We start from the raw sequence: 27,088 nt of genomic DNA on the forward strand, positions 1-27,088 counted from the left end.
CTCATTCCATCGAGCTCGTGACTCTTGCATACATGGCCCTCACCATTTTTTCTTTCTCGTTAGATGTCACAGAATCCGAAAAGACGGTGGGGGTCATTACGAGCAATCCCTTACGAGCCCAAATCTCCGTGCCCGGAATCGGTCTTTGCCCGGAACCAACGTCGGATAAAAGAATACGAGCTTGCGCGTGAGCAGGAGGACATTCGAGCCCACTATCGTCGTCAGATAGACGAGGTCATTGAAAAGAAGAGAAGAGTTCTTCGGGAAGCCATCTATCCGGAGCCCAACCCTGGACCTAGGCCAATTCCCCTCGACCCAGCGTTAAAAGTCACGGTTGCATACCACCCAGGGGAACTCCAGTTTTCCTTAATGGCGGAGCCTTCGTCTTCGCAGCCTAGGAGGGAGATGTTTGAAGCCGAATTCTACCAGAGCTCGGTTACCACCACCGACCAAATAACTGATATCTTGGCCCTCCATGGCCTTAGTTCGTTGGACACACTGAAGTGTCGAGCTCCGACAAGGCATGAACGGAGCTGTTTCGCTCCTGGGGGCCGCGATTCCAGTGTGAAATACGCGGCCTGGAGCCAGGAACATATAAGGGCAGGAGCTTTGCTGCCCCTGAAGTCCTTTTTCAGAGACTTCATTGATTTTGTTGGGTTGGCTCCATTCCAACTCAACACCAACTCATACAGGGTGCTGTCTGCCCTGAGGTCCTTGTTCCACGAGCTAGGGTGGACAGGGCCTTCACCCCAAGAGATTTTATATCTCTTTTGTTTGAAGAGTAATCCCTCCAAGCTCGGGGAGGAGATGGTTTTTACTATCTTTCGAGCTACCCCAAAGAGACAAAGATCTTTGAAGATCTTCCGAACCACCCTCCTGACTTTAAGAAGGCTTTTTTCTGGACAGACGGTCTGTCCCCGTCTCGACACCGTTCGTTCAGGCGGATTCGTAAGTGTTCTCGTTACTTTCTATTTTGAAGCTCAGAATTTCAGCCCTAAAATCCATATTTAGTTGAAGTGTACCTCGTCTTTCAGCTAACTTTCAGCGTCCCACCCCTGACAAAACAATGAAGGAGCACAGAGAGGCCCTGCTCCGACTCCCCTACGGCAGGAGGTCTCTCTCATTTCTATTACATGAGGACAAGCTACGAGCTTGTGGGTTGTTGGGACAGGGCCAGTCAACCTCTGACTGGTCCAGTAAAAAATATGAACGCTGGGAGGAAGTGCCACTGCCCACAGGCATCCTTCCTCCGAGGAGAGAAAGGAAATCATCTCTCCCAATTCGCTCGAGAAGTCCGCGGTCGGGAAATGAGGCCATTGACGAAGCCTCGAGTTCGGACTCCGGTGGAGGTAAAACCCTTCCTACTTCGCGAATGTGGTCCCCCACTTTATTAAAACACAGGCCCAATAGACTAGTCTCGTGCCCACAGGATAGATACCACTTCTACATATGGAGTTGGGTAGATGACTGTGTCCATAGGTTTGATAGTGGGCTCGGAAAATATGATACCATGTACACCACGGACGAGGTGTGGAATGGGATAGCGGTGCAGTACGGGACCAATGACTATAGGGACCTCTTGAGGTTATCACCAACTTATAGGGAAGGCATTCCCCCCGCCTCTTCTGAAGACGGGGGAATTTCATGGTCCCCAAGCTCAAGCTCGGGGGAAAGTTCCAGTTAGGTTTTTTCTACCATCATTCTATACGTCTGTGATACTGAAGTAACTTGTACACCTCTTTTACTGACTCACTGTGTTGACTTGTGCAGGCGATATGGACTCCGACCTCGACGCCCTTATCGACAATGTGGGTGCCAAGAGGAGCAAACGCCCCAGGGCAGGGGGACTGAAAACCAGCCAGCCTGGGAAAGGCTCCAAGAGATCTAGGAAAACGCCTCCTCCTCCCCCGCCGGCTTCGAGCTCTGCTGCTGCGTCGACTGGCCAGACTAACGCCCCCACGAGGATGCCATCCTCGCAGGCCGTCGTCTCTGCGGTGGCACCGGCCTTGCAGGCTGGTGTCCCTGCCGTGGTCGAATCCCAACCTCCTGTGGCGGGTCAAACGTCTTCTGCTCAGCTCGCCAAGAGACCTTCTGCTTCTCGAGCTCAGAAGCTAACCATCTCCACCCATATGGACTCATATGTGGTGGATAACGCTGCCGGACCTCATGGATCTACGCTGATTTCGGACGTCATGTCCCGGATCGGTCAGAGCTACGGCAGTTTCGAGGCTCCTCAGTGGCAGTGCCTAACTGGCACCCGAGACCGTACTGTCCTGTACGAGAAGAGTATCGAGCACACTGCCGCGGTAAGTATCCTTCTATATTCCTTTTGCTTACATTCATACTGTCTCGAGGCTAATGGTGGTTTCTTCCTTTTTTCAGGCTCTTGCTTTCACTGCCCAGCTCAATTACGAGCTGAACAACGAAATCCATTCGAGCAGGACTCTCACCCAAGAGGAGAGGGACCTCCACCTTAGAGCGAATGATGATCTGAAGGCGGCGAATACTAAGCTCGAGGCAGTGGTTAAGGAGCGTGAGGAAATGGCCAAGGAGCTCGGAAAGCTGAAAACTGAACTCGAGGAGCAAAAGAAAGATAACATCCAGCTTCAGGAGACCAATAAGAAGCTCGAGGAAGACAAGACCGCCACCTTCGACCTTATAGAGGATGTCAAAGCTCGCCTTACTGCCGAGTACAAAGAAAAGAAGGAGACGGCGGTCGACTCAGCCATGTACCGGATGTGGGCTTATAACGAAGAGCTGGACACTAGCTTTTTGGGTCCCCTCGAGGCGCCGTTCCTTGAACGATGGAATGCTCGGCTCGAGAAGGAAGAGGCTGAACGGCTTGAGAAGGAGAAGGCTGAGCAGCTCGAGAAGGAAAAGGCTGCTCCGGGTACTGTTTCGGAGGAAGCTCAGGAGGATAGTCATGCTATTCGTCCTGAGGGGTCTGGTGCCACTGATGCTGAGAAGGCCAAGGAGACTCCTCTTCACTGAATCTGACCTCGGGGAGATCATTTATCGGGGCTGCGTCCCCTTATGTAATTATTGTAATTTATGCCCATGGGGCTGATACAATTTCTTTTAACTAATTCTTTTACATGCTTTACATTTCTTGGCTCGAAATATTTTGCACATTTTTATAATTGATGAACCGGTTATGTTTATTTGTGCATACAAACATAGTTTGGATTTAGGCTCGAAATTCGATGCATTCATGCATAGTTTATTCGAATTATCCGTTTCCGACCTCGTTACTTATCAAGGTCGGATATTACTTTAACCATGAACTCGAAAGTACTTATATGGTATGTAATATGAATGATTTGGTTAATCTTTTTTAGTTACTTTTCCTCATCCTCAGTATTTTGGCTCCGGGGTTAAGAGTTCGAAACTATATTTCTAAGATATTCCAGCCTCGATCTCGACATATTTCGTGATGGGTTTAGGCTTCCATTTATCATCGATCGATAATTTGGCTGGTTTGTTCCAAACCTGTTAAGCTTGCACATCTGGTTAACTCCAAACGTTTTAGGTTTTTGGTAGTTCGGTTATATCCGAACTATCTAAGCCCGCGTATTTGGTTATATCCAAATACTTCGTATGTTTTTGATAACTCGGTTAAGTCCGAACTATCTAAGCTCGCGTATTTGGTCATCTCGAAATACTTCATGTTTGATAATTCGGTTGTGTCCGAACTACCTAAGATCACGTACTTGGTTATATCCAAATACTTCATGTTTAATAATTCGGTTGTGTCCGAACTACCTGAGCTCGCGTATTTGGTCATCTACAAATTCTTCATGTTTGATAATTCGGTTGTGTCCGAACTACCTAAGATCGCGTACTTGGTTATATTCAAATACTTTATATATTTTTTTATTTTTTAAGCTGGAGGTATGTATACCAATGATGCCCCCTTAATATCCTATGAGTGTGACCATAGGTTATTAAATTAAGAGAGTTTGCAAAAATAAAAATAAATTACATGTGAAACAAAGTTGACATTTTATTTGATGAAATTCAAAAACAAACTAATATAGATAGAAAATCATGGTTACAGGCAACAATTTTTTTATACTATTGATAATAAGGTCTAAGGTGTTCGCCATTCCATGCTCGTGGTATGAGGCTCCCATCTAATCTCGCAAGTTTGTATACGCCAGGGCGGATGACTGATTCTATCTGGTATGGTCCTTCCCAGTTTGGCCCGAGTACTCCTGCTGCTGGATCTCGGGTTGCTAAGAATACGCGTCTCAATACCAGATCTCCTACTCCGAACTTTCGATCTCGAACCCTTTTATTGAAATATCTTGTGGTTCGTTGCTGGTAAGCAGCATTTCTCAGCTGAGCCTCCTCCCTTTTTTCTTCGATCAAGTCTAGGGTTTCTTCGAGCTGAGTATGATTGGAACTTTGGTCGTAAATCTGAGTTCGAATCGTTGGAATTTCGAGCTCAATGGGCAACATTGCCTCGCAGCCGTATGCTAGATAAAATGGGGTATGTCCAGTTGATGTCCGAGCTGTAGTTCTATATCCCCAAAGAACTTGAGGTAATTCCTCAGGCCATCGTCCCTTTGCTTCTTCCAACTTTTTCTTCAAAGAACTTTTGAGAGTTTTATTAACGGCTTCGACCTGACCATTCGCCTGAGGGTGAGCCACTGACGAAAAGCTCTTTATTATACCGTTCTTGTTACAAAAGTTGGTAAATAAGTCGCAATCAAACTGGGTTCCGTTGTCAGACACAATCTTTCTTGGCACTCCATATCGGCATACGATGTTCTTTACCACGAAATCTAGGATCTTCTTCGAAGTTATGGTCGTCAATGGTTCAGCCTCCGTCCATTTTGTGAAGTAATCAACCGCGACCACAGCATACTTTACTCCTCCTTTGCCAGTTGGGAGCGAGCCTATGAGGTCGATGCCCCACACCGCAAAAGGCCATGGGGATGTCAACATGGTCAGTTCGGATGGTGGAGCTCGGGGTATCGTGGCGAATCTCTGGCATTTTTCGCATTTTTTCACGTACTCGAAAGAGTCCGTTTTAATGGTTGGCCAGAAATATCCTTGGCGTATAACCTTCTTGGATAGGCTATGCCCCCCGGTATGGTCTCCGCAGAACCCTTCATGAATTTCTTCAATAATCTTCTTTGCCTCGGGAGGAGTTACACATCTGAGCAATGGCATGGAATACCCTCTTCTGTATAGCCTTCCGTCCAGGATGGTGTAACGAGGAAGTTGATACATTAGTTTCCGAGCCTGATTTCGATCTTTTGGAAGAATTCCATTTTCGAGGTACTCAACTATCAGGCTCATCCAGGTCGGCTCTGTCTCGATCATACACACATCTTCCTCGTCAGGATCAGTAATGCTGGGTGCTGACAGGTGTTCTACGGGTACAACATTCAGCTCCTCATTTTCGGCGGAGGTGGCGAGCCGAGCTAAGGCATCTGCATTTGAGTTTTGTTCTCGGGGAACCTGTTCGATTGCATAAAACTCAAAAAACTCTAATGCGGACTTTGCCTTCTCTAGATAAGCTGCCATTTTTGTGCCACGAGCCTGGTATTCTTCCAAGATTTGATTAACCACGAGCTGGGAGTCGCTGTAGCAATGTATAGCTTTGGCCTTGAGCTCTTTTGCTATTCGTAGTCCCGCAAGTAAAGCCTCGTACTCAGCTTCATTATTAGATGCTTTAAAGCCGAACCTTAACGCAGAGTGAAATTTGCTCCCTGCAGGGGTGATCAGAATAACTCCTGCCCCCGCTCCATTTTCATTTGATGACCCGTCGACGTAAAGTTTCCACAGCTCGTGGGCCATGGTTGTTACCTCGTCGTCGGCTATACCGGTGCCCTCCACTATGAAATCCGCCAACGCTTGTGCCTTAATGGTCGTTCTCGGATGGTAGGTGATCTCGAACTGTCCGAGCTCAACATCCCACTTTAGGAGTCGACCAGACGCCTCTGGTTTAGACAAGACTTGCCTTAATGGTTGATCTGTCAGTACATGGATAGGATGTGCCTGAAAGTAAGGGCGGAGCTTGCGAGATGAGTGGATTAGACTGAGGGCGAGCTTCTCCATCAGTGGATATCTTGATTCTGCCCCCAGTAATCTTTTACTGATATAGTAGACGGGTTTCTATAATTTCTCTTCTTCTCGTACGAGCACCGCGCTTATCGCGTGTTCGGTAGTTGAGAGGTATAGGAACAGTACTTCCCCCGTCTCAGGCTTCGATAGGATGGGCGGTTCGGCTAAGTGCTTTTTGAGCTCCTGAAAGGCTAGCTCGCACTCATCTGTCCATTCGAACTTCTTACTTCCTTTTAATAAGTTGAAGAATGGGAGACCGCGGTCCGTTGACTTCGAGATGAACCTGCTCAAAGCTGCCATCCTGCTAGTCAAGCTTTGAACATCTTTATGTTTCTGAGGCGAAGGCATATCGATCAGGGCCTTTATTTTGTCGGGATTAGCCTCGATCCCACGAGAATTGACAATGAAACCCAGAAATTTTCCTGAAGACACCCCAAAAGTGCACTTCTGAGGATTCAACTTCATGTTGTACTTTCTGAGCACGCCAAAGCACTCTTCAAGGTCTTCAACATGGTTCTTGTTAAGTTGAGACTTTACAAGCATGTCATCAACATAAACTTCCATGTTGTTCCCTATTTGCTCTGAGAACATCATGTTTACGAGCCGCTGGTACGTGGCTCCGGCATTCTTGAGTCCGAATGGCATGACATTGTAGCAGTAGAGCCCTTTATCTGTGATGAAGCTCGTATGCTCTTGGTCGGGGGCGTGCATGGGAATCTGGTTATATCCAGAATAGGCATCCATGAACGACATCAGACCATGCCCCGCTGTGGCGTCTACGAGCTGGTCAATTCTCGGCAGGGGAAAACAGTCTTTTGGGCAGGCCTTGTTGAGGTCCGAGTAGTCAATGCCCGTTCTCCACGTCCCACTGGGCTTCGGGACCAACACTGGATTGGCCACCCAGTCAGGGTAAAAAGCGTCCCTTATGAAATTATTTGCTTTCAGCCTGTCCACTTCCTCCTTTAGCGCTTTCTTTTTGTCCTCATCCAGCTACCTTCGCTTTTGCTGCTTCGGGGGAAAGCTTTTGTCTATATTCAATGCGTGGCTCGCTACATTAGGGCTTATTCCCACCATGTCAGAGTGTGACCACGCGAAGACATCCTGGTTTCTCTTCAGAAAGCAAATTAATTGCTATTTTGATTCGTCTTGGAGGTGTTTTCCGACCTTCACCTTCTTTGAGGGATCAGCTTCCTCGAGCTGAACCTCTTCGAGCTCTTCCAAAGGTTGGAGGTCAACCTTTTCCTCAATCCTCGGATCGATCTCCTCATCAATTTCTAAAACTGTCCCATCTTTATTTTGTATGACAATGAGTGCTTGAGCGCTCGTTTGTTTCTTTCCCCTCAAGGAAATGTTGTAGCACTCCCTTCCTGCCAATTGATCTCCTTTCAATGTTCCGACCCCGCTCGGAGTTGGAAACTTAAGGGCTAGATGCCTTACAGATGAAACTGCCCCCAGCCCGACCAGGGCGGGTCTCCCGAGCAATACATTGTAGACAGATGGTAACTCTACTACCACGAACTCCATCATCTTGGTCACCGAGACTGGATAGTCTCCCAAGGTCACAGGGAGTTCGATGGACCCCATACAGGCGGTTCCTTCTCCAGAAAAGCTGTACAAAGTGGTTGCACAAGCCTTCAGGTCGCGAAGGGAGAGTCCCATTTTCTCTAGTGTTGCTTTATAAAGAATGTTTACTGAGCTCCCATTGTCTATGAGAACTCGGCGCACTCTTTTGTTGGCAAGCTGCAGGGTGATGACAAGTGGATCATGATGAGGGAACTGGACATGGGAGGCATCTTCCTCGGTGAATGTTATAGGCTGAGTTTCAACCCTTTGGCTTTTTGGTGCCCTTGGTTCGGGTTCATAAGGAGACCCGTCCCCTGTCTTCAGCTCATTCACATATCGCTTTTGAGCATTTCTACCCCCTCCTGCGAGATGAGGACCTCCCGAGATGGTTATTACGTCCTCTCCATCTATCGGCGGAGGCCTGTCTTCTTCCCGAGATCGGGAGTTATTATTCTGTGCTGCTGGAAGCGCGGCTACTCTCTGGCTGGCAGTAGTCTGTCCAGTACTTTGGTTTTTGACATACTGCCGGAAATAACCTCTCGAGATCAACCCTTCGATCTCGTCTTTCAGCTGTCGGCACTCATCAGTTGTGTGTCCGGTGTCCCTATGAAACTGGCAATACTTACTGGAATCCCTCTTGGACTTTTGATTCCTCATAGGGTCCGGACGCCTGAAGGGGACCTGGTTTTCATTAGCCAGGTATATATTTTCCCGAGACTCGTTGAGCTCGGTGTGTACTTTATATATGGAGTAATACCTTTCTCCTTTCTTTTTCTTTCCCCCTTCAGCCTCGGGGTTATTTCCCTCGCTCTTTTTCCTCTTAGAGGGATTCTCTGAGGTAGGCTATGAAGTTACTGGATCAGCCGAGGTTGAGGCAGAGTTAATGTTTATCGTTGTAGTTTCGGTTTGCGAGGTTGCTTTTAGCGTTGACCTCGCCTCCTCTACATTGACAAATCTCTGCGCCCGCTTGTTAAACTCAGTTATTGACCTCACCGGTTTTCCTTGCATGTCATCCCAAAGGGCACTTCCAGGCAACACACCAGCTCAGATAGCCATCAAATGCCCACTGTCGTCCACATCTCGTGCTCGGGCGACCTCTAGATTAAATCTTGTCAGGTAGCTTTTCAGTGTTTCACCTGGCTGTTGCCGGACGTTAGTCAAAGTGGACGCCTCTGGTCTGACTCCCATCATAGCCCGGAACTGCTTCTTGAAGTCTCTAGACAATTGATCCCACGAAGTTATCGAGTGTCTCTTGTACTTCTCGAACCAACTCTTGGCAGGTCCGGCCAATGATGTCGGAAACAACATGCACCTGAGCTCGTAACCTACGTTACTGGCTCTCATAATAGTGTTGAATGTACTTAGGTGGCTACATGGGTCGGTTTTTCCTTCAAACGCTGGGACGTGAGGAATCCGGAACCCTTGAGGAAACTGAGTGTTAAAAATATTGGGAGCAAACGGCTCGAGCTCCTCATCAGAGTCCTCGTACCGACCACTCCCTCGTTCATTCTTCAAAAGCCTAAAGGCTTTTTCGAGCTGATCAATCCTTTCTTGGACTGGGTCCTTAGGTGGTGCCTGGAATTGATAGTCATTAATCACGATCCCAAGCTCGCGTCTCCGTGAGGGATCTCTACGCCCATTCAGATGATTCCTTAGATCCGGATTTGTCTGATCTCCTTTCCCCCTGCTCTGATTCAGATGATTTCGCAGGTCAGGATGTCTCTTGTGATTTCCGGTATTTTTACGACCCCGGTCGTGTTTACTGACAGACCTAGTTTCTCCGGACTCATCACTGGTGAAACTCATTGATCGGTCATTTCGTGGTGGATCCTTTCTACGTCGCCTTGTCTCCACAGTGCGAGATCGGGACGTCTGACTTCTCTCAGATGGCGCGCCTCTCCGCTCCTGGAACGTCTCCCTGTTTCCTTGTCTTTCCCCCGCACGCCCTTGATCCTGATCTCGAAGAGGTTGAGCGTTTCTGCGGGGAGGTGAAGGATATCTTATGGGAGACGGAGGGAACCGTATTGGTGACGGTGGTTGTCGTCCTTGCCTCGGCCTAGAGGGTCCAGAATTTTCCCGAGATGGGCCAGTTTCGTTCGGTGCACTACCAGGAACCTGAGTCTGAGCCTCGGCAGGAGCTCGGTTGTTCTCAGTTCCTGCAGGCACTCCCACAGGTGGATTAGGCGGGACCCGAGCTCGGGTACTCCTCTGAGGCCTAGAAGGAGCAGATGGCTCTGCTGGTGCTGGAGGTTGTGCCGACCTCCTTGTGGCAGCATTTTTTCGTGGACGTCCACGGGGCCTCTGGGGAGGAACGTGCACGTCCCTTGGAGGAGGGACTTGGTCTTCGCGCGGAGGCGGGGGCTGAGCCACCTGCGCCTCTGCGGCTATCCTAGTCAACTCCTCGTTATGTTTGTTGGCTTCTGCCAACACCTGTTTCAGCTGCCGATTCTCCAATTCTACAATAGGGACATAACGTTCAGGGTTATAGTACATGTCCTCATCCCTTGGTTGTGGAGGTGGTCCCCGGGAATCAGAGGACCCACTCCTTTCATCAGCGTCCGGGTTCTCCATTGGCTGTTTTCCAGGACGCCTTGGGTAATTTTCTTCAGGAGTGTTTTGATTGTTTGCAGCCATGAATCTCTCAGGGACGGATGCTTGAGGCTCTCAATGAAAGCACCAAACTGTTGACGCCGTTTTTTGTCAACAGATAAAAGAAGAGAACACGTAAACAATTAAAGACAATGGCCAAAAGAAACAAACGAATCAAACACATGGTTTTTTTACGTGGTTCAGCAGTTAAATCTGCCTAGTCCACGAGTCTCTGTTATTAACCCCAAGATTATCTCTGAACAATTCTTTAGCATGAATTCTACAGAGTTTTCTCTCAAGGATCAGAACTTCGGTCCTTTACAATGGTGCATGGCTTCTCTATTTATAGAGAAGGATGCAGAATACTATCCCACATATTTTGGGTAGTTACTCTTTTGTGAATAAAAATAAATGGCTTTAAATGCCTTTAATCAGATAAAAAAGGAAACTTCCCTGATGACCAGGGAACGCATAACTGACTAAATAATATCCCACGATTCTTGGGGATTTACATCAATAAATGAGGATTACATCTCATGTTTACAATACTTGTAGATATTCAAGGTGGTTATAGCGTATCTCCAAGACTTTAGCATTTCAGGTTTCATGTCATTATGCGAGCCACTGACATCTCCCGAGCTAACGTTGCTTTCGAGATGGGATATCGAGCTCAAGACCCATGCTCCGAAGTTCCTGAAGATGAAGGTATTCTTGGAACTACCTTTCGAGATCGAGATCATTTCGAGATCACCGCATTCGAGATCATATATCATACTTTGCAGGCTCGACTTACAATCCTAGATCACTCTAATCCTCACGAGACCATTTGTTGCGAACTCAGCTTTCGAGGTCATATTTACTATGGCTCGAAATCTGGGTATAACACATGTTCTCGGCACACATATTATATGTAGAAAAATGAAAAAAATAAAAATTACAAAACAGAAACAATAAAAAAAATACAAAAACATATAAAAAAAAGTAAAAATAATAAAAAAGAAAAAAATATAACCGAAAAAAAATCAAACAGAAATTAAAAAAAACAAATATAGAACAAAAATAAAAAACAGAAAAAGAAATTAATATAAACAAAAAAATATATATGTACTACTTTGATCAACTACTGTAAAACAGTATATAAGACACTTTATATAGCTGAATTAATAAATAAATGCAAATATATATGTATATATATACTACGAGGTGTAAGTGAGGTGTGAGGCGTGAGTACCGTGGTCCGGTGGAGGCTCCGAGGTGCGGCGACCATGCGAGATTCGGTGGAGGCGAGGGGGGAGGTGCGGCGACCGTGCGAGATCCGGTGGAGGCGAGGGGGAGGTGCGGCGAGCGTGCGAGACCCAGGGGGAGGTGCGGCGGCGTGCGAGACTTGGTAGAGGCAAGGGGGGAGCGTGTGAGACTCAGTCTCGTTTCTGAGAGAGAGAGAGAGAGAGAGAGAGAGAGAGAGAGAGAGAGAGAGAGAGAAGGAATCGGTGAGATAATGAGAGAGAGAATCGTGGCGAAAAAAATAGAGAGAGAGAAAGAGTATGCAGCGGGTTAAAACGTTTGGGAAGTGGGGAAGATAGGAAAAGGAAGAGGAGAAATAGGGATTCTGGGTAACTAAAATATTAGGGGCAACATGTGAGGATATTAGGGGCGACGTGTCACCCCTAATATTAAAATGCATCGTTTGGTTAAATTTTCCCAAAAGAAGACTGCGAAAAATTTCCCTCGTGTTGGTGGTCAAAATTTTCAGATTATTAGGGGCAACTGGTAACATGTCGCCCCTAATAATCCCATCATCATGGGCGACATTGTGTCGCCCCTGATATTGTCGCTCTTAAAAGTTGTTTTTCTTGTAGTGGATGGAGTGGTCAGGGATACAAAACTTGTTCTACGTCTAATGAAGACACAACTTCCATCCGAGTGATCGGTAAGACATCATATGTTGGTCACAGAAGATTCTTGCCAAGTACTCATCGAATGAGAAGAGACACTGAGTTCGATGGAGAAGTTGAGACAAGACGTCCTCTGAGACAATTTACTTGTGAGGATATACTAGAACAAGTTAATGCTCTTGCACCGCAAGTTCCAGAAAAACACGTCCAGTTTGGGGGTGTGAAACGTAAAAGAGGTGTAGATGAAGGTAATTGGAGGAAAAAAAGTATCTTCTACGAGCTTGAGTATTGGTGTACAAACAAATTAAAACACAATATAGATGTCATGCATGTAGAAGAATGTGTGTGATAGTCTCCTTGGCACCATCTTAGACAATGATAAATCTAAGGACACTACTAATGCAAGACATGATTTGAACACGATGGGTGTAAGGGAATCATTGTGGATTTATGAAGATGAGAACGAGAAGTTGATGAAGCCGCACGCTCCTTACGTGTTAACTCCGGTGCAAAGGCAATGGTTTTGTCAGTTTATAAAAGGAGTTAGATTTCTAGATGGCTTTTGTTCAAATTTGAAGAAGAAAGTGTCCGAGAATGATACAAATATTCTTGGGTTGAAGCCACATGATTATCATGTGATAATGCAACGATTACTTTCTCTTGGCATTCGCAAGTTTCTCCCAAAATCTATATCAACCACCGTTACAAAATTGTGCAGTTTATTCAGGAAAATATGTTTGAGGACTTTAAATGTTAAAGAAATGGAGGAAGCACAAAATTACCTTATTCAAATATTGTGCAAGATGGAGTTGATTTTTCCTCCAGCTTTTTTTGACATAATGATTCATGTGGTGTTACATTTTCCAGTAGAAGCTATATTGGGTGGCCCGGTATTTATGAGGTGGATGTATCCTTTTGAAAGGTACATGAAAAAATTGAAGAATTATGTGGGAAATAAAGCTCGCCCTGAAGGGTCATTCGCTGAAGGCTATGTTGCAGATGAGGCTTTGACCTTTTGTTCAATGTATTTCAAAGACATTGAAAAAAGATTTAACCGTCTTTATCGAAATGAAGATGCAACTTATATCCCACGAAACCTTACAGTTTTCCAATCACAATGTCGTCCACTCACAAAAGGAACTTTGAAGCTTCTCAATCATAACACTGGTGAAATAGCTGAGTGGTTCATACTTAAAAATTCTCCTGAAATTGAGGGTTATTTAGAGTAAGTTTATTCCCTTTTAAATTAGAACATGTGTCGTTATTATAAGTTTTTTGTTATCAAGAATCGTAACACTATTCTAATTAACAACGAACACCTACAAGAGATTAGACAAAAATACACGGATGGTGATCATGATCGTTTACATAGGAAAAATTTTCGTTCGTAGTTTCATAAGACTGTAGCTTTGAAGTTTGAACTTTCATTTTATTAATGATATCTTTTGTGAATCTAATACAATTTTATGTATTTAGATATATGACTTGCACAAGCTTGGGTCTTTGGAAAATGGTTATGAATTGCTAGCTTTAGCATCTGGGTCAGATCATATGGCAATATGTTACCAAGGTTTTATAGTCGATGGTGCTTGATTTATTGCACACGACCGGGATAAAAAGTACACCACACAGAATAGTGGAGTGTTTGTTGCCGGAACAGAACGTTTTAATTATTATGGCACACTTGAAGAAGTAGTGACACTATCTTTCACTGGTGCATATTCAGTGGCATTATTTCAGTGCAAATGGTTTAATATAAATCCAAGAAGGAAGAAAACAACCATTGAAAATAACATCACCAGTATAAATGTCAATGGTGAATGGTATAAAGATGAGCAGTATATACTTGATAGCCAAGCTAAGCAAGTTTTCTATCTCGATGATCTAATTAGAAGTCGTGAATGGAAAGTTGTAGAAGATGTGAATCATCGAAAAATTTGTGACATTAAGGACAATTCCGATGATGTTAATGATGCTATTGATGTTGTACATGAAACAAGCTCATCAATTTTTGTGTTGACTATGGACCTTAGAGAGTTGATTAGGCAATATGATCATCCTGCTGCATATGTGGGGCTGATGAAGAGGGTGATGACGAAGGTGATATGCCAGAACATGAAGAAGTCACAGATGCAGAGGATGAATTGCTAGATGAGCTTTGTGAAGATAAAAATGTGTCTCCGATTACTGATGGAAATGATAGTGATTACTCTGTTTAGTTTTTCTATTTGTGTAACAGAAATATATATTGAAATATAATAAAGATTTTTTTGTAATTATTATGTCTACGAATTAAATGTGATATTAACTACACTACAACAAAATAGAGGTTTTATGACTTTAATTGGGAGACATTGGAAGTCTACAATGTCTCCCACTTAGTGAGACGTTGTTGCTAGGGTCATTGTAGGTATATATCCCACGTCTCCCATTGGGAGACGTGCCTCACTTCCCACGTCTCCCACTGGGAGAGGTGGAAAGTCAAACGTTGACTTTCCACCTCTCCCATTGGGAGACGTGGGAAGTCTCCCACCTCTCCCAATGGGAGACATTGAAAGTCTCCCACATTTAAAAAAAATAAATTAAATAAATTTATAATTAATATTATTTTAATTTGATTTAATAATTAATTAAATTGAAATAATATTAATATTAATTTAAATTGAAATTATTTTAATTTAAATTGAAATTATTTTAATCTAAATTGAAATTAATTTAATAATTAATTAAATTGAAATAATATTAATTTAAATTGAAATTATTTTAATCTAAATTTAAATTAATTAAATTGAAATAATATTAATTTAAATTGAAATAAAAAAATATATTTGTTAGATATATACAAGAAATACAATATTTGTTAGAAATATTCAAAATGAACAAATATTGCATTGTGTGTGAAGAAAGAGTTAAAAAATTAAAAAAAAACCTATCAACGAGGTCGGTAACTTTGGATTATCGGCAACATATATGTCGTCCATTCTTGTCGCAACTCATCAATTTGTGCCTCTGTATATGATGTGCTTGTTAGCTGCAAGAAATATAAAGTAAAATATATTAATTAATTATTTGATTACATTTATAGTTTCAAAAATAATTTGTAAATTTTAATTAATAATACCGTTCTCAAGTAATGCCTGGGACTCGCATGTTCAATCAAGTAATGCCCGTTCTCAACTAATCGTTTATTATCCTAAATAATATCGGGCAGCATTTCCCCTATAATAGTGACCTAACCATCTGCATGTGAATAACAAAACAAACAATTCAAACAACATACAATAAGTTTCTTCCTTATAGAATGCCTATATAAAATTAATTGTTTATTATCCTAGATAAAATCGGGCAGCATTTCCCCTATAATAGTGACCTAACCATCTACATGTGAATAGCAAAACAAACAATTCAAACAACATACAATAAGTTTCTTCCTTATAGCTCCGCAGCACACAGTCAAATTTCTCAGAACCTACTTCACTAATACACACAAGTTCTCAACCTTCCGTTATCACCGCAGCACACAATTTTAATCTCAGAACCTACTTCACTATGGATGAATATTTAAGATATTCAAACTCTTCTAACATTTGTTTAATAATATTAAAAGTAGAAGTAAGAGAATATATATTTACCTCTTGCAATTAATAATTCAAAAGCTAGCAAAATTACTTCAAGTAGTAATCGAATTCGCTATTAAATCCACAAACCAATATAAATAAATTAATAAATAATAAATAAAATATCACTAAATATCTAGCAATATATAACTTATTATTATAATTTTAGAAACTTAATTACCTCAAATGTGTGATTGATAGATATAGAAGTTTTGATGCAAAGTACTCTCTAAAATCTCACCACAAAAATCACAACCTACGAAATTAAATTAATTAATATGTTAAACATTACTAAAAAAATATCACTAAATTCCTAATAAGTAATTGATTGGTAAACAAATAAAAAAAAACTCCAATGAGCCACTAATTATAACCTAAACAAAAAATTAATAAAAAATTTCATAACCTAAAATCTCAATAATCAACAAAAACATAAATTTTTGCATATATTTATATTTTTAAAATTATTTAATAAATTTATTTTAACATAATAACTATATATATAACAAAATAGTTAGAATTTAAAAAAAAAAAAGTTTAAATATACATACAAAAATATATCTAAATTTCGAAATAAATAATGATAAAAATTAAAAAAAATCATGAACATGTATATTATAATGAAATATATACAATGTGATAGGTTAAATTAAAAAAAAACTATGAAATCTTAAATCTATAAAAAAACCTCCATGGAAAAACAAATAAATCTAACAATGTATAGAAAAAAATGCATAAAAATGTAAAATTAACACAAAATCATGTATATTACTCATCCTAATGCTAAACCTATGATTTTTTATCAAAATAATTAACTAAAATTCATAAAAATTAAAAAAAACTAACCTTGAAAACCCTAAAATCGCAGCCCCTTTCGTGCTCTCTGTTTGGTGTTATGAGGAAGAAGAAGACCCAAAATTCATTAAATGGCCAGGGGGACATCCAACGTCTCCCACTGGGAGACGTGGGACACGTGGCACGTCTCCCACTGGGAGACATTGAATGTATAGAGGGGTACATCCAACGTCTCCCATTGGGAGACGTGCCACGTGTCTAACGTCTCCCAGTGGGAGACGTTGGATGTACCCCTCTATACATTCAATGTCTCCCAGTGGGAGACGTGCCACGTGTCCCACGTCTCCCAGTGGGAGACGTTGGATGTACCCATCTATACATTCAATGTCTCCCAGTGGGAGACGTGCCACGTGTCCCACGTCTCCCAGTGGGAGACATTAGATGTCCCCCTGGCCACTTCTCAACCTATTTCCAACGTCTTCCACCATTTTTAATGTCTTCCAATTGTAGTCATTAATAAAAACTTTCAATGTCTTACACCATTAGACATTTAAAACCCCTGATAAGTTTTAATGTCTTACACCAATGGTGTAAGACATTGTAGGGAGTCATTGTATGTCAAATTTGTTGTAGTGCTAGTACACCTCTAATTTAATTTGATGCTAACTACTAACAAATAAATTTTAAATTGAAGTATAATGTCAGCTGATATAGCAACCTATCACAGCAGAGATGGTGGTGGTCGAGACCCGCCATATCCTTCTAGGGATATCGTCATCCTGAGAGTGTTAAATATTTTATTTCAAAATTATTTTTGGAAATTATATTGTTAGAGAAATATAACAATAATACTAATATTGGTTATTATTCATAAATTTTGAAGCCCCTCCAATGAGGAAAAATGGTTGTGGCCTTGCTAGTAATAATGTTCTTGAAGAACGAAGGAAAAAAGCCGGTAAACCATTAGATCTAGAGCTCAATCCTATGACGAGCAAAGTGGTTGGGCAAGAGGACCAAGATTTTATTCGCATGTTGGGCACTCAAGTTACAATGTTGTGTCTAGGACATTACTTGGATTTTGTTGATTTACCTCAACAATTAAGGATCAAGTGCTTGATCGTATGAGGGTAAAAAATTATAAATCTTATGCTCTACATTATTTACAAAGTCATCTAATTTTTTTCTTAATGTAGTATTGCTTAGTATCAATACGAGATACTAAGTAAAGTACTCGGGGAGAGATTTGACTACCAAAGAGGAGTGGGTTATAAGGTGAAAGGGAAAGTGAGAAAGTCAACCTCCAGCTCTACAAATCAAAGTCAGTCCCAAGCACATACTGCTCCTATGCCTAATGAAGATATGACTACTATGGCTCTGATGATGAAAGCAATGCGTGAAATGATTCAGATAGTGGCACCTCAGCAACCCAGTAGTCTGTATGACCCACGGTTTGACCCTACAACCCAGCAACCTCAGCAAAGGTATTTTCCATCACAATCTGAAGGTGGTACGTCTTCTCAAAGTAACAGCACCCATCCTAACCTTCATACACCGCCACAGCAGTAGTACCAGCCTCCTCCACAGTATCCGCCACATGTGCCGCCACAACAACCTTTGCAGTATCAAAATCAGTACATGTTTGGACGCTCTTCCCAGTCTCCTCCACTATATTTTAACTTTACCGATTTTCAAGGAGGATCGATTCAGCATCCACAACCTAATGTTAGGTACGGGGAGGTTGGAGGTTCGTCCCAGCAGCCAAATGTTAGATATGGTGAGTTTGGGGGCAGGTCGCATCAACCTTTTTTATCCACCTTGATACAGCCACAACCTCTGGATCAGTTTGGGGACCTCAAGCTTGGACGATCTTCACAGCAGCCTTATATTCCTTCACCGCCACAGCAAAGTGTTGAAGAAGAGGAGAATCATAATATTGACCTTAATGATTTTATTTAGTTATTAGTTTATGTATTTTGATTAAATTAACAATGTATTTATTTTTAATGACAGTAGCGATATTAGCTAGTTTGATAAATATTAAAATTATATATTAATTTTAATGTTAGTTATGTTTAAATTAATTAATTTGTTATTTTGTTAAAATTTATTATGAATTTTTTTTAAAATGTTTTTTAATTTAATAAATATTAATTTATTTAAAAATATTTTTTAAAATATATAATGAAAACATTATTTGCGGCAGACCCCGAGGCTAATAATGTCGTCTCTAACATAAGTATTAGCGGCGGGTTCCGTCACTAATAATCCTTATTAGCGACCAATAATTCGCAGCGGAGCATTAGCGGCGGACACGAACCTTATTAGCGGCGAACCTTCCCGCCGCTAATAGCCTTTTTAATCTTGTAGTGAAATATCACACAAGTCTCAAAATCATTTCAATTTCACAATCTTCTCTAAACCCTAGCAGAGAGTTCTACCCTTTCTTCCCTAAGAAAATTTGATCAAATATAGAGAAATCACCCTAGAAACAAGATTAGTTTACAGAGAGAAATAAAGCTAGTAAAAGGAAAGAAAACATCCAGAGTTTTATCGAGGTTCACCCAAGTTTTGGGCTACATCCTCGTTGAGCTGCTCCTCAGATGGTGAGCTCAGATTTTCATTTATAAGAACATGATTACACAAATCAAATAAAGATTCCAAGTCACAGAAGTACGACAAAGGAATCCTTCTCTCTCAACTCTCAGTACTCTGTATTTTTCTCTCTTTTCCTTTTACAATACTTTTGTAGACTCTCTCTTATGTCTCTCTCTCCCTCTAACTCGCTCCTGAGAACTCTGGCTATGCTTCAAGAACTTGGGGCTTCAACCAGTGCGATCCTCAGGTATATATAAAGGATAGCAATTCAACTGATTTGTATCTGTGGTAATTAGTTGATTATGTTAGAAGTTTATTAGGATGTGGATAAATATTGATACATACATGGGTATGTATATAATAGACGATCTTTCGTAATTTACTTTAAAGTTTCATTGATGTGTATGGTGAAATGGAATAAAACTATATTATATCTAAATTGTATTTAATTCCTTTTCTTCTTTTTTTTCTTACTATAATTCTATTTTATATTAAATTTAATTAAATGATTATTGGAAGCTTATTATATCATTGTTACAATTAGGGTTCCGTCGACATATTTTTTATTTTCTTTTTTCCATTACTTTCTAATCAATTCATTATTTCTAAATGTATTTTCGTAATTTTTTTAAAGTCATTACCGTTTCAATATTGTTTATGTTTTTGTTTCAAATAATTTTCCTTTAGATTTAATGTATTTGGTTGAATATGAATTAAAATTTTATTTTGGAAAATAATTTGAATTAATATTAATATTTTTTTTAATTTACCAATATTTAATGATGATGGCCTTATATAAAATTATATTATTACAAATCAATTAATTATGGGGACTTAATAACAAAAATTTCCAACCTTAGAGGTAAGTACAACTGGAATAGAACTATAAAATTTATTTTTTAGATAATCCGATCAAAATCGAGCCATTCAGTTTACTTATAATATTGTGATATTGATCATTGAGAAAACATATAATATAAATATATTTTTATATATTTATAGCCAAATTGCTATAGGGATGACATATTTAGGATTACGTATCATTAAAGAGATTCCAATCAATCACTAGTAATTATTGCTTTATCCTTTCCTGGCAACCAGGAGCAAGCTCTCGTTTGGATAAACCCTAGTTACTTATAGCTACGACTACGATCATTATTATAAGACATGTTATTCAAAGTCCAGCTTTTGATTTCGTATACATGTTTTAATTAAATTATTTATTTTCTCTGGCTGTGGTTGTGGAGTACCTATACATACATATAATATTTACAAGTCTCATTGGTTAATCAATAATAGGATTTAGATGAAGTTTTTTTTCCCATTAGTTATATCTCTTCTATATAATAAGTGTGTAGATAACGAAAATTTTTGGTTTTAACAGTTTTTTATTTTTTTAATGTTAATTTTAACGGAATATTCCTATATTTAAGAGAATATTCTTACATTTATTGGTAGTTTGTAAATACTTAAACTTAAATAAAATAAATAAATAATTAAAAAAATTAAAATATGATATTTTTTAGATATTTTACAATTATAATTATTTCAAAATAATAAATAATGAAACAAATTAAAATATGATATTTTTCTGATATTGTACAATGAAAATTATTTTAAAATAATAAATAATTAAAAAAATCAAAATAAGATATTTTTGAGATATTTTACAATAATAATTATTTAAATATAATAAAATCATACATTTTATAATTTAAATAAAATTTATTTAAACTTAAAACTCACTTATTAAAATAATGTCATATTAAACATATAATATAATGAACTGTCAATTACTAACAAATTATTTTTTTTAAAAAAAAAAACTAACAAGAAACTTAAATTTAAAATCTACGTATAATATTTAATATTATATTAAACATATAATATATAATCTCTTGTTGTTACTCTCAAATTTAAAAAAATTAAAACAAAAATAAACTTAAACAAAAATAAATAAATTATTTAATTAAAATATAATATTTATTTAAAATTTATATGACATTAATATAAATTTAATAAAAATAATTTTGTATCTACTAGAAGATATATATCTGCATATATATTATTGTTATTATATAAAATATCATTTTCTTGGTCTCAATACGTACGTATGAGAAATTAATGTCTCCATATGCAAGTTGAAAGAAGTGGACAAAGTAAGACTACAAGCCAAAAATTTGAAACTTTTATTATTACCTTTGCAATTCTTTTTATACATATAATTAAGAAGGCTTCACCTATATTACAAACTTCATATATATATATATAAAAAACTTTGTTACATTGACGAACATGACATCATCAATTAATCACCAAGAAAGTGATCATGATTAATTTTGACATTTTTTTTTCTTTTTTCTTAATCCCACTTTGGACTTTTTTTTTTCTTTTCAAAACCAAACAATTTATTAATGAAAAACGACACCAACTTCATCCAATTCGATACCCTCATCGGCAAGCCTCTTGTCCTTGTATACGTACCACTTGGCACACACCAAATAGATCACCACGTTCAAAGCACTCAAAATAGCAATCAACCAGTAAAAATCATAGAGCTTACCCTGGTTGAGATTATCAGCCAGCCAAGGATTCTTCTCACCAGTCACCATATGGACTATAGACACCAATACAGAGCTAAAGAAAAACCCTAGTGACAGTGTACTCAAAAACAGTCCAGTGCTCATAGTCTTCATCCCTTTAGGGCACTCCCTGAGAAAAAAGTCAAGTTGACCAATGTAAGTGAAGGCCTCACCAGCTCCCACAATGAAGAATTGGGGGACCAGCCAGAAAACGCTCAAGGGAATCTCAGCCTTTGGATTGTCGGTGAGACCATGCTGCCTGGCCACGTCGAGGCGCTTGATCTCGTTCAAGGCTGCTGTGACCATGCCTACGACCGAGAGGACTAGACCAACGCCGATGCGTTGCAGAGGGGTGAGGCCTTGAGGGTTTTTGAGAACCTTTCTTGCGATTGGGACTATGAGTCGGTCGTATACGGGGACAGTCAAGAGAGTGCCTCCAACGAAGAACACTGTCATTGCAGCAGGAGGGATTTGGAAGGACTTGCCCATATGGCGGTCCATGGTTTCTGCTTGGGATACTGAGAAAGTTGCCATTTGGGCGTGCACACTCCAAAACATTATGGTGGTGGCCCAAATTGGCAGCATTCGAATCAACAATTTCACTTCTTCCACATCTGTTAGGGTTACAAGATTCCACTTGTTTAACATGTTTGGGGCTACTTCTGGCCTGTTGATTGCTGCTTTGTCCAAGCAACTGCACACAAACATATCATTATTAATTAATCCACTACACGCGCGTACAATACAAGTATACAAAGTAATTAATTTTGTGTAAAACAATTAACATTCCAAGACAGTCTCGAGTAATTAAGTTGGTCCTGTTATTGAGAACCATGTATTATTATTATATATACATGCATGTGTGATGTGTTAGTTTCTAGGCCGGCCGACTGTACAAGTTTATATTATTACTTGGTAATGATATATATGGTGATATTATTGGAGTTATTACTCGTACGTAGGGTATGCTACATGGGGTCACGTGATTTTTGTTTTGTTTGGAAAAATAAAACGAGGGGACTACAATAAAAGTGGACAAGAGGAGAGAAGGGGTTCAGAATAATAAAAATAAAATATCCAAAAAAAGGAGTGATATTTATACAGTTTTCTAAATTAATAGTAGCAGGGTTTGAATGTGATGGAATGCAAGGGAACAGAAACAGGAACAGGAACAGGAGTATAGAGAAGGCAGCGCCTAATGCGTCTGTGACTGGGGTTAGCTGCTATCTGGGGAGGGGAAAGTCGTGTGTCACAATAAATATCTATCTGTTTGTGCATATACATATATATATATACGGTGCTTATAACTAGCTTCAAGACAAGAACCTAGCTAGCGCGTGAGGACCAATTTCAGTGTTAAAGATATCTATATATATATATATCAGAGTTCCTATTTGCTCACAATTGATTCCCCTCGTGAATCTTAGATTCTGGTATAGTCTTGTAAAGTGTAGCAGTACTACTATACACATATATATTTATATGAAAACTATTACTACCCACTAATTAACCATTTTCTTCTTATATTAAATGATCACTTTCAATACAAGTATATATTTGTATTCTATTTCTATTTACCTGACTTGATATGTTTTATCCTCATTCTTTATTCATTAAATATTCTCTCATATTATATATATATAATATAAACATAACTATATCTATTTACATATGTGCATATATGTATGTTCATGCATGTTGTTTTGTGTTACAATTGGGTTAGTCATTAGTGCCATAATTGAAGACTCGCACGTGGCAGCCACGTGGCATTGTCTGTCTCAAGACAGCCAAGCTGGCATTATATGCATATAGCTAGCTGTACATGTATCCAAATATACATGCAGTATTTGTTGCAGCGGTATATAAATGAGTAAAAGAGATGTATGCAAATATATATATATAATTATATGAGAGATTGAATCAAACCCATATCTCCATAGAAATCAATTAAGGCTCGGGATTCTCTTGTTTTTTTCATTTAGTGTTTTAAATATATGTATATATATATATGTGGTCCTTAGATTTGAAAGGACCCATTTTTCCTCCATTTTTTTTTCAATTAATAATATATATATAAATATATGTTGAGATATGTTTAATTAATAAACAAAAAGATGAATATATATATTGATATATTGCATCATTATATATAGAGAGACATATCGCTAGTACCAAGCCTAATTAATAGCGAGCGATGTTGATCACATGAGTGAGGTAACCAAAACAAAATTGGCTGTCCATTACTATGTACATGGACAATAATTAACTCTATTCCTTGTTTGGCTATATTATTAGTCGATCGATCTACGGTTGGTGATGATCTTATATTCAATCAAGATAATATACCCCCACTATATATATATATATTTCAAGATAAGCCTACTCTGGTTGTCACCACCCTTCTTTCTACTACTTGATAATTATACCAAAGTGCTTTACTACCCATAGTTTATTATCATATATATAATTAATAACAAAAAAAGATTTTCCACTTTTTTGACTGCGTAGAGAGATCGAGACGCCTTTCATTAATAATATCACATGGAATATCTAGTATTATCTTCACACGCAACTACCAATCCAAGCTAGCCTAGCTAGCTAGCTAGACAAGTTCGAGCCATTATTTCAATTATATGGAATATGATGTTGATGTGTAAAAGGACTTTAATTTATTCTTCCTTAATAAAAATCATCACCAATATGCAACCTAACCTAAATATAATTAAGTCCCCATCACTTGATATATATAGCTTAGCTAGTCTCTTTGAAAAAATAGAGAAGAAAAATCAACTTAATTATATAACTTTATGTCGGTTCAATCACTATAAATGTAAAATTATTACGTGTATGGTCCAATATTTACTTTTCACTGTGTGCATTAATTAAACATCACATGTTGATGTGTCGTTTAGTATAAATTTTCTTTTCTTTCTAAATTTACGTTAGTTTGTACATGTGTACCTATACCTAAGTGCAAGTGGTTTGTTAATATAGTGAAAATAAAATAAAAATAAAAAAGAAGGATCGAGCATAGTAAGTAATTAAGAGTAACAGGACCAACCTGAATTGCTTTGAATGAGGGAGCTTGACCTTCTTCTTTTTGTTTCCATCTGCAATGTCATCGACGTTATAGAGCAACGACGGGTCAGACGGCAACTCCAGCCTCCGATTGTTCCAGGCGGCGACGACGACGGTGGCTATCTGAGTCAAGGGGCTTCCGACAAGCTTCTTGAACCGGTAACGCCTAGTTCCGGACAAGAACACAACCAAGCCAAAAACTATGGCAAAAGCGCATATACCGTAACCCCACTGTCTTCCCACGTTGTCTTGAATGTATACCAAAACACTCACAGCGAGGAGTGAGCCTATGCTTATGAAGAAGAAGAACCAGTTGAAGAAGCTGGTCATTAGGCTTCTCTCTTCCTTATCAGTCTCGTCGAACTGGTCAGACCCGAACCCGGAGACACTAGATTTCAGACCACCGGTGCCGAGGGCGGTCAAATACAGCGCTATGTGAAGAACCGTTAGCTGCATGCCAGTTGCGGGGATGCAGGAGCCGGCGCCCGGCGTGCATTTTGGTGGTCGTAGGCTCGGAATTAGGGTCGATATGGTTAGTATTGTCACACCCTACAAGTCATTTTCACATACCACAAATATTAACATTATTAATTATTTGAAACAGGTTAATTAATAGTTGTTCTATTAATTAATTATTCACTTGAGTACTTGCAATCTCGTAAATCTTTACTATTATTTTGTGGAATCTCCTAGATCTTTACTATTATTTTGGAGAATTGTTAAGGGACAAAGACGATACATATTATTATTGGTGCATTCTAGTAATGATTCTCAATTATTTGAATTTATAATTATTATAAAATATCGCTAACGCCAAATAATAACCTTCATTATTTTATGGAAAAAGAGATTACTACTTACGGCTGCTTGAACGGTGGCGAAGATGGCAATGGTGAGGTAGCGGCCAAGGAAGGTATCGGCGACGAAACCGCCGAACAAGCAGAGCATGAAGGAGGTGCCGAGGAAGTTGGTGACGGTGTTGGCGGAGGTAGCATTGCCCAAGTGCATGGTTCCAGTCAAGTAAGTCACCAAGTTCACGGCGATACCTAACGTTGTCAATCTTTCACATGCCTCTACACCTAAACTCACACACAATTAAAAGTTAATATTGAACGTTAGTTACGTACGTTCACTAGCTAGCAACCAATAATTATCACATATATAATATTATATATACGACTTAGTACTATATTTATAAAGTATGTCGGCTCACCTAAAATCATGGCGGCGGAGGTCCATCCGCCGGATCTGAAGCGCTCGGCGGGGCGGCCTTTGTAGTCCCAAGAATCTGGGAGGGTTTTCCCCTGTGTTTGGGGGAGATGGCCAAGATCAGTGGTCATGTCTCCTGGTTATTATTTTATGACAGAGCTTATTATATATGGCAGAGATTTGTATACGCAGAGAGTCGTAGAGATAAGAGAATATATATGAGAGAGATCTAGAGTTTGAGAAACTATGGCTTAAACAAGTGAAGATGTGGTGGGCTTATATAGTCGGAACTTGGAGGTCCCACTTTGGACTTAAAATCTTTTTATATGGGTGGCTTAAAAGACATCTTTTACCCCCCAACCTTAATTAATTCATTGTATTAAGCTCAAACATGAAAAACTTAATAACTTAATATTTGTGCTAATCAATACTTAAAACCATTCCTATTATTATATGTGTGTGCGTGGAATCAAGGAAAGTAAGTTAACTAAAAAAAAGTTTGAATTTTTCGTATCTTACTGATGAGATCTCTGCTACTTGCCACATTATTTTGCACCTTTATATTATTACTACTAATCAAACTTTTTATTTTTCTTCACCATTCTATGGTTGTTAAGAATTATTAGATATTATACAGTGTGCTTTTTTCCTTTTCTTTTGGCTATCTATTGACTAATTAAACTAGTTGATTTGAGTTCGATCAATAAACCAAGTTGCTATGTAACTATATTGCCAGTACTTTCTTTCACCATTAATGCAAACCTTAAACGTTAATTTTGTATTAGTATATATGATTACATATTAATTAATCAAAAGAATCAAGAGGGTTAAATTATTCCAATGAATAATCTAATCAACCAAAGTCTTTTTTTTTTTGTACGTACTTATATTATACTTCAAATTTTAAGTACAATAATTATAACTATTTGAAATTCTAGTCATCATCTTAATTTTTTTTGTCTCTGGGAGTGTACTTTTATTTTTTGCTAGCATCTCCTGAGTGTACTTACATATAAATATATATTTATTTATAGGCACGAATAAATAGGTGATGTAAATATTTATCTTTTGAGTAGTACTAGCATATGTGTAT

General features: G+C 39.2%; 1 protein-coding gene across 1 annotated transcript; it reads right to left on the bottom strand.

The window, feature by feature from the left end:
• Nucleotides 1-21,292: 21,292 nt before the first annotated feature.
• LOC133778219 (protein NRT1/ PTR FAMILY 6.3) lies at nt 21,293-26,238 on the bottom strand. The gene is made up of 4 exons (XM_062218090.1): nt 26,000-26,238; nt 25,648-25,865; nt 24,770-25,335; nt 21,293-22,402 (listed from the first exon to the last, which is right to left on the bottom strand). Exons 1-4 carry the CDS (start codon nt 26,124-26,126, stop codon nt 21,538-21,540), a joined length of 1,776 nt encoding a protein of 591 aa, XP_062074074.1. The 5' UTR covers nt 26,127-26,238; the 3' UTR covers nt 21,293-21,537.
• Between the last annotated feature and the right edge of the window lie 850 nt (nt 26,239-27,088).

Source organism: Humulus lupulus, chromosome 5 (assembly GCF_963169125.1).
Source record: "Humulus lupulus chromosome 5, drHumLupu1.1, whole genome shotgun sequence".
Lineage (NCBI taxonomy): Eukaryota > Viridiplantae > Streptophyta > Magnoliopsida > Rosales > Cannabaceae > Humulus > Humulus lupulus.

What these genes read in the sequence shown, in the direction of transcription:
- LOC133778219 (XM_062218090.1), bottom strand. Translation starts at nt 26,126, where the DNA reads ATGACCACTGATCTTGGCCATCTCCCCCAAACACAGGGGAAAACCCTC. An exon ending in TCGCCACCGTTCAAGCAGCC is followed by an intron (nt 25,336 to 25,647) that starts GTAAGTAGTAAT and finishes AATGACTTGTAG; the next exon opens with GGTGTGACAATACTAACCAT. An exon ending in CCTCATTCAAAGCAATTCAG is followed by an intron (nt 22,403 to 24,769) that starts GTTGGTCCTGTT and finishes GTTTGTGTGCAG; the next exon opens with TTGCTTGGACAAAGCAGCAA.